This window comes from Rhopalosiphum padi, chromosome 3, assembly GCF_020882245.1.
Source record: "Rhopalosiphum padi isolate XX-2018 chromosome 3, ASM2088224v1, whole genome shotgun sequence".
NCBI classification, from domain to species: domain Eukaryota; kingdom Metazoa; phylum Arthropoda; class Insecta; order Hemiptera; family Aphididae; genus Rhopalosiphum; species Rhopalosiphum padi.
This window is the reverse complement of record NC_083599.1, coordinates 40,797,023-40,815,533: the sequence shown is the minus strand read 5'-3', so window position 1 is coordinate 40,815,533 and position 18,511 is coordinate 40,797,023. Positions and strand designations below refer to the sequence as shown.

At 28.3% G+C, this 18,511-nt stretch overlaps 3 protein-coding genes across 5 annotated transcripts; all 3 read left to right on the top strand.

The window, feature by feature from the left end:
- The first annotated feature begins 928 nt into the window (after positions 1–928).
- On the top strand, positions 929–3,104 carry LOC132925054 (uncharacterized). Its single transcript, XM_060989482.1, has 4 exons — positions 929–964; positions 1,117–1,345; positions 1,407–1,528; positions 3,048–3,104. The coding sequence occupies exons 1-4, from the start codon at positions 929–931 to the stop codon at positions 3,102–3,104; spliced, it is 444 nt and encodes a 147-aa protein (XP_060845465.1).
- Positions 3,105–5,138: 2,034 nt separating this feature from the next.
- LOC132927235 (hydroxymethylglutaryl-CoA synthase 1-like) lies at positions 5,139–9,659 on the top strand. 3 transcript variants are annotated; one of them, XM_060991728.1, is made up of 2 exons: positions 5,139–5,271; positions 7,191–9,659. In XM_060991728.1, exon 2 carries the CDS (start codon positions 7,232–7,234, stop codon positions 8,588–8,590), a length of 1,359 nt encoding a protein of 452 aa, XP_060847711.1. In that variant the 5' UTR covers positions 5,139–5,271; positions 7,191–7,231; the 3' UTR covers positions 8,591–9,659. The 3 variants fall into 3 exon arrangements, with proteins under 3 accessions (XP_060847711.1, XP_060847713.1, XP_060847712.1); XM_060991730.1 differs by having other exon boundaries at positions 5,172–5,216; XM_060991729.1 differs by having other exon boundaries at positions 5,172–5,275.
- Positions 9,660–12,857: 3,198 nt separating this feature from the next.
- On the top strand, positions 12,858–17,637 carry LOC132927236 (farnesyl pyrophosphate synthase-like). The gene is made up of 8 exons (XM_060991731.1): positions 12,858–13,135; positions 13,293–13,467; positions 13,563–13,703; positions 16,078–16,281; positions 16,498–16,662; positions 16,741–16,818; positions 16,880–17,014; positions 17,102–17,637. The coding sequence occupies exons 1-8, from the start codon at positions 13,038–13,040 to the stop codon at positions 17,300–17,302; spliced, it is 1,197 nt and encodes a 398-aa protein (XP_060847714.1). The 5' UTR covers positions 12,858–13,037; the 3' UTR covers positions 17,303–17,637.
- Positions 17,638–18,511: the final 874 nt, after the last annotated feature.

Below are 18,511 nucleotides of genomic sequence, written 5' to 3'. Positions count from 1 at the left end.
TAATTTTAAACATTAATATGTTATAAAACGTATTATGTATTATGTGCAACGAAATTTTTTTTTTTTTAGATTATCAATGTTGATACTTCAATAGATGGTAATTATATTTTTGTAATCAACGAAAATAGCCCTTCGATGATAATTTGGTCTGTGAATATGAGGTAATAAAATAAATCCTATTAAATAACAATTATATAAGTAAAAATACAAAATTAATTGAATATGTATGCGAAATACATTTAATAACTATGAATAAAAATATACATTTTTTTATATATTATTTAGTCATTAGTACTCATTACATGTATTGTTATACACATTTTGCATTTGAGAGAAATTTGTTTTACAATAATACTTTCCTTTTTTCTATGACTTTATAATTGCCTCGAATAGGTAATTTGGTGTACTCGGTTATAGGTATGTAGTTTGAAAACATAATTTTAATAGTTTTCATAACTGCTCAACAATGTACAAAATAAAGATAGAAGAAATTTAAATAAAGCATGATAATCATAACCTAAATGACAACCTATACTCAATGTCCATTCTTAAAATCATTTTTCAAATGTTTATGCGATTATTTACCCCCGTTGCTTTCAAACTTATAGCCGTATATGTATTGTACAAATACCTACATAAGACTGATACCTATATATGCAAGTTAAACTTGATTAACCCCTTTTCACATATTTTTGTGTGAATTCTAAAACATGTTTAATTTTTTTTTTCGTTAAGCTATTTAGATACATTAGAGAAACACGGCGGCGTTGGTTTAAAAGCATACACTTCTCTTCTAGAAGGCGGCGAAAATGGACAGGAATTTACAGAGTTAAAAGAATATTTTTCTTGTGTTCAATTAGCAAGTAGTCGAAATCCAGAAACCACAATTATCAGCGATTATGTGGACGTTTACAATGTGTCTTTTCTCATGAGAGCAATGGGATATTTTCCATCTGAAACAGAAGTAAATTTCATCACGGTCGCAGCTCCTATATTATTGATTATAAAATGTCCACATTATAGTATATTGACTTTTATAGTTTTATCGATTGTTTTTTGTTGAACGATAGCTTAAATTATATAATCGTTTGACACAAATATGTTGGTTATTTTCAGTTGTCAAATATGCTATACGAATTGTTCACTAGAACAAACGATTCTACCACAATGTCATTCGAAGAGTTTGTTATTTTGTATTTGAATTATAAGCCACAGTTAAGAATTAAATGTGAAGAACTTCATGTGGCGTTCAACGAATTAATACAAAATGACCAATTTATAAACGCTTACGGAGAAAACAATATACTGACCAGGGAGTCGTTTGTACACATGATGAAAAATAAAGGTAAAATAACGATCATTAGTAAATGTTTTGCACTTCTAAATACGTTATTGTCATAATATAGGTGAAAAAATCAATCCTCGTGAATTAGAAATTATTTTGAACACATTGCTAAAAACAACAAAAGACATCATATCGTCAGGTTTAGATCATAACAACGACTTGATTCACTTGATTTTACCGTTCGTACGTACAACGTATATTTATAAAACGCATTTTAAAAATGTCAATATTTAAATTACTAAAGGTACCTATTACTATTTGGGTACCTTGATTCATACTCTTCATGCCAATATGCTATATTTAATTATAGCTTATTATCATTTATTTTTTAGGTACCTCATATTGATCATATTCTCTGGCACAGCCATTCCTTTGAGGAAGGCACGTATTTGAGGGGGGGAGGTCAATCTTAGAATATATCTTATAACTTATAACTTATAAGTTTAGGGATGAGAAGTTATAGGAGGAAAAATTGTCAAAATATGCACAAAAAAAACAAAAAATATACACAAAAAATGAAAATATGCCAAAAAAATCGAAAATATACTTACAGTTTTTAATAATAAATAAAAATTAAAAAAAAAATTAAATAAATGAAAATAAAAAATATAATATAATATAATACAATTTATTAACAACGTCAAAATGTCAATATCTAAGCGACAATTTCTTGTTTCAACGTGTGTATATCTAAAAAAAATTATAAGTTTTTTTAAATATTGTGACACTCACATTTAATTTTTATTTATTTTTCATACCGGTAAATTTTTTGAATTGGACAACTAGAGCTTTTTTAAGACTGTAAACGTGTAATCGACGACGATTGTCCGAGAGGATATTTTTATATTTTTATTTAAGTATATAATCTTCGATAATATTAACTAAATATGCATTTTTGTGCTCGAAAAAACGTTTAATACCTATGCTATTCTTAAAAAATGTACCCAAATATGCAAAAATATGCAAAAAAAAACAACAAAAATGAACACGCTAGGTTATGAAACGGATTTATAGCTCATATATAGCTATAAAAATAGGAGACATATACTAAAATATGCAAGTCCTATAACTTCTCATCCCTAATTATTAATTATATATAATTAGCCACTCTTTTTATATAAGAGTACACCGGCACAAATGTATTATGGAGGATTAATATAAATATTAATATTAATATATTACTATTCCTAAAAAAATTAAACGCTCCTCCCAAGACGAGGTTCTAGATATGTGTCTGCTTCGAGGGCCATTAAATATTTCAAGCTATTTGCTCTACAACTTAATTAGGTACTCTTTGTATGTTTATTATATATATACCTGTACCAGATTTGTACAGAGCCACATACTAATAGTGGTCTGACTAATGATTAATTGTTAATTATTTTTTTTTTCTTTGACTTTCAAAGATACATTTTATATTTATTTTGTATAGTACTAAAAATTTAAAAACTATTGATTTATATAATATTATTATTGAGCCATATATTTTAATGAATTTAAGTCAATAATGTTCGTATATATATTAAAAATTAAAATACAATTTACATAAATAAAGGAAAATATATATTACAGTATATATTTCCAATTTTTCATAATTGCCTACCTAATATTAAACTTTATGCTAAATTCATTAAAAATTTATAATTTACTATAAAACTTTTAATCTATTGAATAACTAAATTGATTTATATTTAAATTACAGACATACACTTTTGAAGAAATGTTCTCAGATTTATTAGGATTCCAAAGCACAGACTGAACAAAAAACGATAATCAAAATATTTCGTACTTATCTATACAATATACATAAGTGTTATATGCATGGTTGTAATAATGATTGTTTTATTTTAATAAATTTTAATTCGCAAGGCCAGAAGGTTTATGCACTAAAAATTATTGAAATATACAGGCACTTATGTGCTTAAAAACACTAATACATGCCCTTATTTTTTTTTAAATTTATAAATATAAGTACAATTTTTAAAATAGAATAAAATAGTGTGTTGTGTAAACTTTAAACCTAGTGCACTTTCCTTGAAAATGCAAATATTGGCTAAAAAACAATATTATATGATACAGGAGCATTTCAAGAAATATTTTTTTCAATAATAATTTACAATATTATTGTTTTTTTAAGACTTGGTTTAGGCTTTTATTGAAGATCACACACATATCATATACAAATATTCTATTATATTTATTGTCTAAGAATACAATATGTAATATAAGTAATTAGGTATTTAATTAACTAGATACTTATCATGTATACAGACGCACAACTAAAAAAAACATCATTGTAAAATCAACGAATGCATCAAATATCAATCTATTTAGAATCTAAAATTTTAAAATGACTTACTTTAGACGCTCGTGAAAAATATTTGTGGAATAACACTAAACTTTTGTTTTATTATGGTACCCACCGTTTTTCCTGAATCGAAATTTCCAAAAGAACTTTTCTCGATTGGTATTTTATCCGAAAATCCGAAAACCCTAAACCTTTTTTCCCGAACGACTTTATCCCAACGGTTATTGTTCGCGAAATAAAAATTTTTTTATAACTTGGAGCTAAGTGGCCATGTATGCATTATAATTTATCGATTTTAAAATATTTAATGATAACACTACAGCATTTATTATGTTATTATTAATTTTATTTACTAATTTTTATTTTTTATAATATAAATATAAATATTATGCATCTTAATTTATCGTTTTTAATCTCGATTCAGGTAAAAGGTATTCGGGAAAAAGGTTATTTTTTGGGGGGAGGTGGTAATTAAATAATTAATTAAGTAGAGGCGCGGGTCCTGATTTTAAATGTCCGACCGGGCCATTTTTTTAGATCCGCCACTGATTAGCGATTTTAGTTATTTTTATGAACCTAATTCAAAATATATTAATAATTTAAACTTATACTAAAACCTACGTCCTACACTCACATAACATTACGTATTTACGTTTATTATTATTTACAATTTACAATAGAATGTTTAATATATTTAAAATATTTATTATTTATACTATGAACCAAATCACACCTGCGATACATAATACGTACATCAGTATATTGACTTATTATATTCGTACGTTAATAATGATTATTAATATCATTTAAAATTGGTAATCATAATATTAAGATAATTATTTATAATATCACTAACTTGGCACATAAAAATATATATTGCAAATTTTTATACTTACATAAATTAATAAAAAGTAACATATTAATAGATGGCACAAGATGAAGAACAATAATCAATGACATAATATGAAAAGAAGACCGAACATTCGGTAATAGAAAATCTGCAGTACATATTATCAAATTAATGATTTTATTAAAATTCAATCACATGTACAAAACCTAGCTTGGTATAGATAGATACAAAATTATAAACTCATAACACGTCAATATTTTGTAAAAATAATAATTGGTACACTCGATGATCAAAACATAATTTCGTTTTACTATGTAATTAAAAATGTGTAAAACGAATACACATTTTGAATATATGAAACAATTATATTATGGTGATATTACTGATATTCTAAATTATTATAAAATTTGAAATGATAATCTAAGTACCTTACCTAAACTTATCAAAAAAAAAAATGATTTTGTACCCGGTATATATACCGTGTATAATATAATTGTACGTGTATTTTATTTTGATGTATCGCATAATATAAATTTACTTCAGTGTAGCCGCAGCTTAATTGTTGTTGTGCAGGTATCTACTAAAATATGTACATGATCATAGAATTTATTATTTTTATTTTTATTTACCGGCTTCTTCTATTCACAATTCATTTTTTCGTGGTGCACTTTACATTTGAAGTTCAAACTGTGAACATATCCGATTTTTTTTTAGTGAGTTTTCAATTCTTTTACAATTTACTTAGCGAATAAAGAGCTAAATAATCAAGTAGGTATATTTGTATTATAAATTGAATAATTATTAAAAATAACCATATGATGTATTACATTAAGTATATTTTTTTAAATGTTTGTAAAGTAATAAAACGGTTAATAAGAAGCTATAGTAATATTGATAATTTTAAGTAAAAAATAAATATATTCAATATCTTTTCCAAGTTTGATAACTAGGAAATAATTGATTAAAATAAATAAGATAAAGTAATTAAATATTATTAACTTTATTAACTAGTAACGAATAGCTGGGTGATTAAAAAACCGGCCTTAATATGTTTAGGACGCTTAGTCGTTTAGGTACATACTTAAGTTTAATAAATACCTCATAACTACAATTAATAAAATATATATAATATATTCCTTTAAAAGAATTTTATAGGATCTTTAAAAAAATATTGATAATTTATACTGAAACTTTGAACGTTTGAACTATAATAGAATAAATGAATAAACTTAATTATATAATTAATAACTTCATTTTAAAAAGTATTGAAAATATTAACTAATTTAATATATTCAATACACGTATTAATTTAAAATTTAAAAATTATATTTTAATCGTAATTTTAACTATAGACAACTTTTGATAAAGTAAAGGAAGAATTAAGAGTTCGAGATAATTTTGTTAGAAGTTATCCAAAGGCCTCTAAAACAATTCATGACGGGCATGACGTAATATAAATATTATACTTTCAATTTTTTTCATAAACACAAAATTGTTTATGTTTTTAATACATTTATCTACATTATATAAATGTATATCACACTTTATAATTTTATATATTAATTTAATATTGACACTATTGACAGGTATACTATGTATAAAATACAAAATTTATTTTTTAAATCTTAATTTTAATCATGAACTAACTTGACTTTTTAAACAAAAAAATATATTGCAGTTATTATTAAAAATCGTAATTGTGCATATTATAATATTTCTATTTTTATAAAGCTGAATTCCTGAATACGACTTATGTATGGTCATTTTTAATACTTATTCTTATATTTTTTTTTACTAAAAAATGTGTTAGATAATTATTAGGTATTCTGGTATTCATTATTTTTTTGATTGAGTACCACCTTGTACACTTATTGACGTTATAACTTTCTAAAATTACTCGATATATTTTTGTTATTGTTTTATTTAATGTTTATATTAATTGTCTAAATACTGATAAAAGTATTTAAAAATGTCTACATACATATTTATTTTTTTCAATATTTATCAAACACTTTTTATAATTATTTTCTGTTCATTTTTAAATAATATATTCTTTTTGCGTTTACATAAATATAAGTTAAAATAAAATTAAGTAAAGTAACATTCATTAAATAATATATTATTTAAATACGTATATATATTTATATTTTATATACGTATTTATTTAAAAAGTTAAGTTTTGTATAAGTTTAAAATCGAGAATAGTGAATAATATTATCTAAGGTTTAATGTATTGTGATCGTATATTTCAACAATTGAAATATATTATCTATTCTGAATCTATAATACATACACCTTGGTTATTATGGACTATGGTTGTAAATGTTATATCCATTCAAAATTATTATAAACTATATTTTACATGAGAAAAGAAACACATTTCTACTTTCTATAGCTATATTGTGTGTGTGTGTGTGTGTGTGTGTTGTGTGTACTTACGTTTAGAATATTTTAAATATTAATAATAGCAAGATGTTTGCTTTTTTTACTTACAAATTGAAATCTATCATTGTTCATTATATTGTACGCAATGGTTTTGAAATACGTGTACCTATAATAATTGTGTATGTATTATATTAAAATCTCCTTAAAGCGGTTTTATTTTTTGTTAAATAAGCGCGAACTGCAGTGTTCGTAGTGCAGATTGGCCTCGTTAAAGTTTATTCTTGTTTTGTTTTAATCGGCAGGTAAATCGCGATATTCTAAGCGGTTTTACTTTTTCACCGCGATGGACCGTTGGCCAAAAGATGTCGGGATACGCGCTATCCACGTCGTCATACCGTCGTTGTACGTCGATCAAACCGATTTGGAACGATACGACCGAGTGTCCGAAGGAAAATACACCGTCGGTCTGGGCCAAAAGCAAATGGGATTCTGCACGGACCTCGAAGACGTGAACTCGCTGTGCCTGACGGCGGTCAGCCAGCTGGTGGAGAACAACGGGCTCAGCTATTCGGACATAGGCCGGCTGGAGGTGGGCACCGAGACCATAGTGGACAAGTCGAAAAGCGCGAAAACCGTTTTGATGAAGCTGTTCGAGGCCACCGGCAATTTCCAGGTGGAGGGAATCGACACGACCAACGCCTGTTACGGCGGCACCGCGGCCCTGTTCAACGCCCTGGCGTGGACGGAGTCGAGCGCGTGGGACGGCAGGCTGGCCGTGGTGGTGGCCGCCGACATCGCGGTGTACGCGGAGGGCGGCGCGCGTCCGACGGGCGGCGCCGGCGCCGTGGCCATGTTGATCGGCCCGGACGCCGCGCTGGTGGTCGACCGGGGCCTGCGGGGCACGTACATGAACCACGCGTACGATTTCTACAAGCCCGACATGTGCTCCGAGTACCCGGTGGTGGACGGCAAGCTGTCCGTCGAGTGTTACCTGAACGCGCTGGACCGGTGCTACGAGTCGTACCTGAGCAAGTGCCGCGACGGCGGCGATGACGTCCGCGGCGGCCTCGACCGGTTCGATTCGTTCGTGTTCCACGCGCCGTACTGCAAACTGGTGCGGAAATCGCTGGCCCGGTTGTGCGCCAACGATTTCGTCCACCGCCGCGGCGACGAGAGCGGCTGGCCGGCGCCGGAACTGCGGGAGCGCCTGCGGCTGCGGCCGGCCGCACTCCTCGACCGGGACGTTGAGAAGACGTTCGTGGAGCGCAGCGCCGCCGTTTTCGCGGACAAGACCGAACCGTCGCTGGCGCTGGCGTCGCGGGTCGGCAACACGTACACGGCGTCCGTGTACGGCGGACTGGCGTCGTACCTGATGTCGGTGCCGCCCGAACGGCTGGCCGGCAAGAAGATCGGCGTGTTCTCCTACGGGTCCGGTCTGGCGTCGTCCATGTACTCCGTCAGGGTGGTCGACAACAACGGTCTGTCCGTTCTGATCGGCAACCTGAAGAAGGGCTTCGACCGTCTGGGCCAGCGGACGCGCCTTACGCCCGAACAGTTCGCGGACGTGCTGGACGTCCGGCAGAAGTGCCTGCACCGAGCGCCGTACGTGCCGACCGGCGACAGGGACCGGCTGTTCCCCGGCACGTGGTACCTGTCCCGCATCGACGAAATGCGCAGGCGGTACTACGAGAGAAAAGAATAATAATGACGATTGGCGTCGTCGTCGTTTAGAGCATCCCGTGGCGATCAACACTTTAGTTTTTTCGCATAATTATACATCCACCTTTATTTTCATGAAAATTATTTACTGATGTACCAAATTCGGATTCAAACGAGTCGATTCTCAAAAATCAAAATATTTCCATTTTTTTAAATTATATAAATGTCGTCAATTATCTTCCAAACTCATTATCACGAACCTATGTTAAATGACTCAAAAAGTTCTTGTTCAAATTTGTAACATTTTCAAAAAAATTGTGCCTTAGTTTGTTTTAGTATAGTTCTACAGCTATATATTTACCATTTAAATTCAATACTTTGTTTCACTTTTAACTATTTTATAGTTTATTGTTATTGAAAAAGTAGATTCTTGTTTGAAAAACAGAAGTCAGATCTCGACAGATGACAGGGCACATCTCCGGTAATAGGTACAAACAATCTCAACAGTTAGAAAATACGATCTTTAAGTATTATTTTATATTTAAGCATTATTGAAGAAAAAATTGGTAAGCATTGAGCATGCTTAGTGAATTTCTCTGAATAATAATGTAATATACCTAATACATATTATATATTCCTGCAGTGAAAATGTATCATAAATAATTGACGATAGTCGATATAAATATTATGTAAATCGAGTTATACTCTACAGTAAATTAAGCAAATAATGATTGGTGTTGGTACCTACTTTTTAAAATACATATATAAACATATTGTTAATTTTAATCTTTGTATACATTTTGATGATGTATTGGTTTTATATTTTTTTTTATACATATACTGTAAGTACTATAGTTTTTTATAATTTTTTCAAAATAATATGGTATTTTTCACTTATATTATATTTTTGGTGTGAGGGTTTTGTTAACAATAATTTTATCATTATAATAGTCGTTGTTAATGTATTTTTTTTTAACTATAGATACAAGACAAATTTAATATTGTTAACTATGTCTTATTTAAAAGATTATTCACAGGTTTTAAAAATAAAATACATTTATATTTCATTAAAATGTTAAATAAATATATTCGTATATATAAGCGAGCAGAAATTTGTATTTTAAAATTATATTCGTCATGGTCGATTTTAACTTTAATTCCATAAAAAAGTGGACAAGTCACTGAAAAAATGTGTTAAATTTGAATTCAATGATAAATCATTGCATACCTATGAAATACGACTGACCGGGTCTATCACACTTCACACGCTATATCGTTGTATAATACTACTTGCGTCCGAGATCATTATCAAGAGGCGAGTTGCTTTCTACTAAAAAAGAATTCAATAGAGATCATAGCTTATTTATAATCACGAATATTAAAACCATATTATGCCTATTATACGAAAATTGGAAATAAAATTCATGTTTTACATATAAAATAAAAAGAGTAAACTAAAAATGTTCAAAAAATATTTTATATCCATAAAAAATTTTAAAAGTTACGATACAGAAAATAATTTTGAATTTTTAGTTAAATTAATGTTATTGAAATATGAGTGAAACGTTTTTTAAATATATTTAATCAGAATTTGTTTTTCTATATTTTTTTTAATTTCTTTATTTAAATAATCAATGTTTTGGTATTTTTTTGTTCTATAATCTTTTTTGTTAGTATTTATATTTTATACTATTCATACACTTACAAATAAATACATACACATAAATATTAATTTTAAATGATTTTAATACGTTTATAAATTGATGTGTATTTCAATATTTGGATAGATATAACTTACAATTTACAGTATAAAACAATATTATTGTAACATATAATATCTATGGACTCAACTTGGTTATAACTATTATAGCAAGTGGGAAAAATAACATAATCTAGTTGCGTTCCCAAAATTAGACGCGAATTATTCCTATTGTATTTTACTATCTACAAAATATACTTTTCTGGAACGCAAGTAGTACCTGTATATACATCCCTCTATATTACTAATAAGTAATAGTTTATTTGGCTAGGTATTTATTTATATTGTTATTATTATTTTAATATACTGTTATAAAAAACAAAAAAAAATATAGGTAATATATTTTATAATATAGCTAAATAAGAATCAAAATATTTTGAAAATTGTATCATATTATACAATAAATATGTACAATGTACATCGCACATGTATCTACATGATTTTGTAAGAAATGGTCTAAAACTAAAAAAAACTTCATTAAAAATAATTAAATAACAATAATATGATGATTAAGAGAAAACTGTGCATTCATATTTTTTATGTAAAATGCTTTATTTGGCTAGCTAAAAATAAAACGAAAATGTTTTAAATCTGGTATACCAAGTCTGCAGTATTTGGTATTTAGAATTTAGATTTTTTTTAACTTTTTATAAATACATTTTTGCTGTGACTTAACAATTGAACCATATAAGTAATAACTACCAAGAGAAAATGTTAACATATATATTATATATTTTTATATTGTATCTTATTATAAGAACAATAATTTAGAATAATAAATTACTATCACGTAACATGATTACATGGACTATAAGTCCTAATTGTTAAATTTTGTTAAAAATAAATAACCGAATTAGTAATTTCCCATTCAAATATTTAAAAAAAAAAATAAAGTCAAAACATTTATTGTCTATAATATTATTTTGTATTTTAATTTTTTTTCACTTGCCTTTGCCTACTACATGACGAATGACGATAAACTATTTTTGGAAAAGATTTAAAAACATTTTAGAACCAACAACTGAAAAACCAAAATGACGTGATTAATATATTTGTATAATAATAATATACTATACTAGTCATGTTGAATGAGAATTATAATGTAGATTGAAAAAAGATAAAATAAACAACACAAAGTAAAATAATACTAACGGTAACAATAAATATTATTTTACTATAACTAAAACACAAATCTATAAATATGAAAGGTAAATCTTCTATAGTACAATACAATGTAAGAAATATGCTCATTTATTACGAGAAATTCATGACGTAGGTACACATAAACACAATACTAAAATATACAGTTACAACAATGTGTATACTTTGTTCGCCTCATTTGTATAGAAGTCACCTTACGACCCTGTTATTGAAATACATAATCGAGAGTGATTTACATTTACAATAACCACGTGATTCAATGTGGTGTCATATTTTATAATATTTAACAGTTAACTAAAATATTTAATTTAATAAGTATAGGTATGCAATATTCTTTACGTAAAAAATCATATTCGCGATGCTAATAACCGTTGCTAGGAAATATTGAAACCAAGCTTCACTAATTATCATAGAATTTTATTCTGAATCTCAAACTCCGCGGAAGGTAGTAAATAATAATACTTATAATTGTATAATCCCAATGAATATCATTTTTTCTTACCAGAAATATTCCGTGTATCATACATATTATTTGAGTGATACGCTCTTAAACCTATGATACTTAACCCTCGAACATCGATCAAAATTGAATTTAGACAGACGGCCGCGGCATACGTTTGCTGTTATGAATTCTCATTTTGGTTTAAACCTTATTATTACCATTATGTCATAATGATACCCTGGCGCTGTAAAGCCGTAAAATCTCATGATGACCATCATAATGTCATATTCCGGCGCTACAAATTTGTAAAAATGGGACGTCAAACGGTTATCAATATCACATGACTACACGAGAACAGACGTACAGCAATAATCCACTGAAGATCGTGTGATAGCCGTTCGCTTCTATGCGGACGACCGTCACACAAGCGCCTACACACACACACACACACACGTCACACACACATCCCTGCCGAACTCTACAACTTACAGTAGTAGGACTTTACTCGCACACACGACTGTGGCGGTGCAAATAACATAATATTATGTTGCCTCAGCGCAGTTTGCTTCTCGGACCGTATAATTTCGAAGTCGTCAAAAAGTCTTCTTATTATTATCTTATATTTTTGCGCACGGAATACGTATAATTAGAATATAGTTTATAATAAGTTAAATTGAATAATGTATTGAAACATAATATGAACAATACGCATGAACATTTTTATTTTTTCCATAAATTGCCGGTCTATAATATTTCTACATCACTTTATTATAATATTATGATCATGAGTCGTAACGCAATAGTCGCGCCGCGTATTGGTTGCCCTGCAGCCGCACGCACATCCCCCCCCCAGAAATTCGAAAACACGAGTGGTTAAATGACATATTTAACCAGGCAACCAGTTCTGCCGCGGCCGTCTGGAGTCTGCATTCCTGAAACTTGAACCGGTTGAACGGGGTATAGACGGTAGACGGTACAGTCGTAATCTGGTTGTCACTCGTCTCGTACCGTACTGCAAGATACGAAAAGTGACTCCGCGCTGTATCATATCGACATTCGATATAAATCGCTCGTATTTATAGACGAATAACGTTCCACATAGGTGTACCATTTACTTCGTTATAAAATATGAACAAATTACTGAGTACGTTCACGAGAACCCTGAACCGGCCGACCGCTTTTTTGCTATTCCGCACGGCTACAGCGAATCGAGATAATCACTTTCGGTAAGTCTGAAAGCTGCCTCGGTACATAATTATATATTGCTATATTTTATATATATATATACAAAAATCGTAATGATTATTCGTAGTATAACATAATATATTATAATATACATAATAATAAAAATATATTTTTAAAACGATTTGTCCCATTTTTCAGATCTATGACTATGAGCGTGGTTCACTCACCGCCGGTGAGTCCAGTTTTAATTGGTACATCGATCAGCAAGGACGAGCTTGGAGATTTCATGGCAGTATTCCCAGACATTGTCAAGGATCTGACGGACAACGGCCTTAACTTGGACGTTCCCGACGTTAATAAGTGGCTCGAAAAAGTATGTGCCGATGATTTTGTTTTATAGTTACATATTATATGTATGTATTTATTGTGTAATATGTATATATATTATTACGTTATATTTTATTATAGCTGTTGCATTACAACGTACCCGGCGGTAAGAATAACCGAGGATTGACGTTGGTACTGTCATTCAAGATGTTGTCTTCGCCGTCCGATCAGACTGATGAAAATCTTAAATTATCCTATATACTAGGATGGTGTGTCGAAATTGTAAGTAGTTTTGGATTGTAAATGTGGAAAAAAAAATATTACTTATACCTATATACCATATATCTACTGTAGAATTAATGAATTATTAATTATTATATAAATTCATCTCTGTTGAAGTTGATTAAATTAGATACAATTTATAATGTTGACTAAATATTAAAAATTAATTTAAAACTAAACAAATTTAATAATGTGACAATCAAAATATTTAAATAATTTAAAATGTGTGTATAAATGAGATCTGGTGGATCTTAATTTTTAAGATGTCGAAAAATAACTTCCCTGAAATAAGTATTTATTTCTATAATACCTTCATATTATTTAAGTTTGATTAAAAATTCATTACATGTTATTTCAGTAATTCATGTTTCTATGTTAAATTGTAATATTATTTCAAATAAAAATGATTGAGTTTACGAAAGAATTGATAGAATAGAATACATTTATTAACCACATTTTATTTTACAACACTAATTTGACTTGACATATTTTCTCCGATAGTAAATATTTTCTAACCTCTTTTATTATGATTATATTGAGAAGAATAAGATTATTCTTATTTATAGTTTTTAAATACATTTATTTGGTTATAATAATTATAATATTTACAATTATAGCAAAGCGATACCCACTTGTTCACCTTTTTTTTTACATTTAATATATTTTGCTGCTTTTACCTTGTTTTAGATTCTGAGCAGTGCGATATAAATGTATTGATTTTACAATAAAATGTAAATAAAATTTTTATTTCTGTAATTAACTTTTAGGGTGGTAAAAATAGTTCGATGTCTAACTTCGAGGATAGTGTCTAGTAAAAAATTGAATCTAGTTAGTATTTTTGGGATTCAGAAGTAAAAAAAAACTTTTCTTATTAATAATCGGGAAAAACAAAACAAATAATAGGCGGACAAGTGGGTACCTCTCCGCTGCAGCTGGTGCCACTGTAATGGATGCGTTAAATTTGAATTTAATAAAATTATATTTTCATACGAAAAACTATTCTGAGGAAAGTTGATCTGTCACACTAAGTATATTGTACGCCATATAAATAAATAAATAACTAAATATCAGTTATTATGATATATTTTTTAATATTCATATTAAATAAAACTAATTTATTTTACCATTAATACATAACGCCATAACAGCAGGTCGATTTGATCATTGTCGAAAACATTTATTATATTATTAATATTTAGTTATTATATAATAATTAATAATATATATTTATACCTATGGATAAGGTATTAAGATGTTTATACGTTTATACCATATTACCATAATATTATATTATTGTTATTAATTTTTGGGTCAATTAATCAATACCACGACCACCTCATCATAAAATAGTGCAAATGTGTTCATATAGTATAAAAATATGAGTAATATATTTTAATCAATCCATACTTATTTTGAAAAAAATTATCTTGCGTATATTATTAGAATTTATAATATACGTGAAAGTTAACACGAATAATGTTTATAAATTATAAGTTATAGCAAAATAAAATAAATAAAATATATAATTTTGTCAAAATTTAAAGTTTACATCAATTATTTTTAATATTTTTTTTTTACAGATATAATAAAATTAAAAAAACTTATATGCGATCTTTTATTGAATTTTAAAAAATGTTGACAGCAAATAATAGTTAAATTTTAAATACTTATGAATAGCTCAAAAGAGTAGAAATATTTTGAAAATGTTATTATGTATAGAAAATGATTACACAAATATTTGGTGAAAATTTCATGTATTAACCGTCATTTGCTTTTTCATTATTAATAATATTAATATTTATAACTTCGTCGGTTCGTTTAAATTTGGATATCAATTTATTTTTAAATTGAGTTAAATTTAATTGAAAAATAATAATATGAATATTTTTTTTAATTGTGTGAGTAAAATTTAGTTCATATTATAATATAACAAAGTAAATATTTTATATTTCAAAATATAATTAGTCATTTGTACTTAATGCAATAGTTATTCAATTTTAAAATATCTATAAATATATTCGTGTATTTACTTACCTATATTAATTATTTCTGTATTTAATTTAAAAATATTAGAATACATAATTAATTACACTATTTATTATTTAATAAGATTATGTTAGGAAATTTAAAGTATATGAACCTACTTTCATAAATTATTGTGAATATAATCTTAATTTGTTATTGTTTAGTAATGTTGTGAAAAATAATAAGACAATCATTAGAGTATCTATTTAAATTTAATAGAGATTTTTAAATTTGTTTTTTTTATTATTAATTAGATAATATTACCTTAATTAGTAATTTGATGTGAGCAATGCAATCTATATGGGAAATCAATAAATACATAAATATATTCTATATGTTTTTATTTTAGTTGCAAGCCTATCAATTAGTGTTGGATGACATAATGGATAATGCTATTACTAGACGAGGACGTGCGTGTTGGTATCGACATAACGATAATGGACTAATAGCAGTGAACGATGGCATTCTTCTCGAACAAGCCATTTACCAATTACTTAAAAAATACTTCAAGGATAAGCCTTATTATAAACACATTCTAGAACTGTTCTATGACGTATGTAATAATAATAAAAATGGATTTGTATTAATTTTAATGACGTTCAATATACACATTTTAGGGTCGACTTTAAGATATTAAAGGGCCCTGGATAAAACTTATTTATAAAGCTTACTATTTTTATCATAGAATCAAAATTAAAAATCAATATTTAATTTTTTCAAGTTGTAATTAAAATATAGTACCTATTAATAGTATTAAAAATAATTATAGGTTACAATGAAATCTGCGATGGGCCAGTGTCTCGATATGTTAACTGCGAAGAGCTTCAAGTCTAAAAAACTTGAAAAATACACCATGGACAATTATACAGCTATTGTGAAATATAAGACTGCGTATTATTCGTTTTTTCTTCCTGTGTGTCTTGCCATGCGCATGGTAAGCACTAAGCACGATACGTTTGTGATTTGATCAATAAGTTTATAGTATATTATGTAATAATAATTAATATTACAGACAAACATCAATGACCAAGACATTTTTAGACAAGCAAAAGCCATATTGCTTGAAATGGGTCAATTCTTTCAAGTTCAAGTATATATTGTTAATTAAAAATCAATTAAAATAAGTAAAGTAAACATTATTTATTTTTTAGGATGACTTTTTAGACTGTTATGGAGATCCGGAGGTCACAGGAAAAATTGGTACGGACATAGAAGATGGAAAATGTTCGTGGTTGGCTGTCACGGCTTTACAAAAAGTCAATTCTGAACAAAAGAAAATTATGGAGGTAACATAATATTATGTTTCTATACTTAAGTATATCATAGATTTATATATTATTTGGACGTTTAACTATAATTGATTATTATTTTAGGATAATTACGGTATTGACGATCCTGCCAATGTTGCAATCATCAAAGATTTGTATGAACAGTTGAAATTGCCAAATGAGTATCAACTCTACGAAGAAGAAAGTTATAAATTAATAAATACTCGTATTCAACATTTATCACAAGGCTTGTCACAAGACATGTTTTTAAAATTCTTGAAAAAGATTTACAAGAGAACCTTATAATTTTAAATCTACACCAATTGCATTTATCGGCATTTATACGCATTTATGACGTATCTACATTATATTATATAATAATTAATAATTATTATTTTTTTTTAGATTTAGTTAATTAGTTTTCTACAGTTTTAAAAAATCAATATGCTCGAAACTTACACAGTGCGTGTGCGTCGAATGTATCATTACAATGTATAATCATTTTTTTATTATTGGATTATTTAAGGCACATTTTTTACCTACTATTTATAAATAATACTATGAGTTTATTTTATTGTATTGTACCTATAACCTGTGTAGGTATACATTAATTACATTATACTATATTTCTATATTTATTTCTTAGTGGTTAAACTATTGTTTTATTGTTTGAAAATTGATAATAATCATTATGACAATGCAATATCCTAATTCCTAATTATCTTACTATCTGTTAACAATATGGAATAACTAGAATATATTAGTGTAACGCCACATCGGACACCGGTGATCGGAGAATACGTCAATATAAAATATACAAAATATACGAATTGTCTCCTATACGATATACAGTGGCGTAGACATGATTTCTGAAAGGGGGAATCAAAAATAAAGAAGCTAAATGGGAGGGGAAAATTGAAAAATCCCCCACCCTCCCAAAAGTTTTTACTTTGGTAGTAAAATATAGGAACAAATGAGGAACAATGAATATAATTTGAATTAATTAAATATTTCTATAAACATTAAACTGGCATAAGTGTTAGGCCATTTAGCCGTTCCTGTAACAAATACATTTTCAACAATCCCGTGAGTGTCTTTTTTTAGATTTCAGATAAATAAATGGTAGGTACGTACTATGTATATGCGGTGAACTAAATCCGTAGCGATAATGATCTCATTAGTCATTTCTCATAATTTAATAAGAACGATAATATCTGATAATATTTTAAACACAGGCTCACAGTGGAAGCACATCCCTTTTAGTCGAGCCTACATACATATTATTATATATAAAGTATTGTCTCTATAAATAATAAGAATATAAGATAAGCTATAATAAAGTATAAGCATAGTCGTCATTGACCATTTCGACTAAATAAACATTACTTTACTACAAATAAAATAAAATTCTAATGGTATTTAGTCTTGACAAAATTGTCAACATTTAATAGCTCGATAGATAATAATATCACAAAATATTACATTATAGTGCATATTGCATAATGTAAGAAAAAA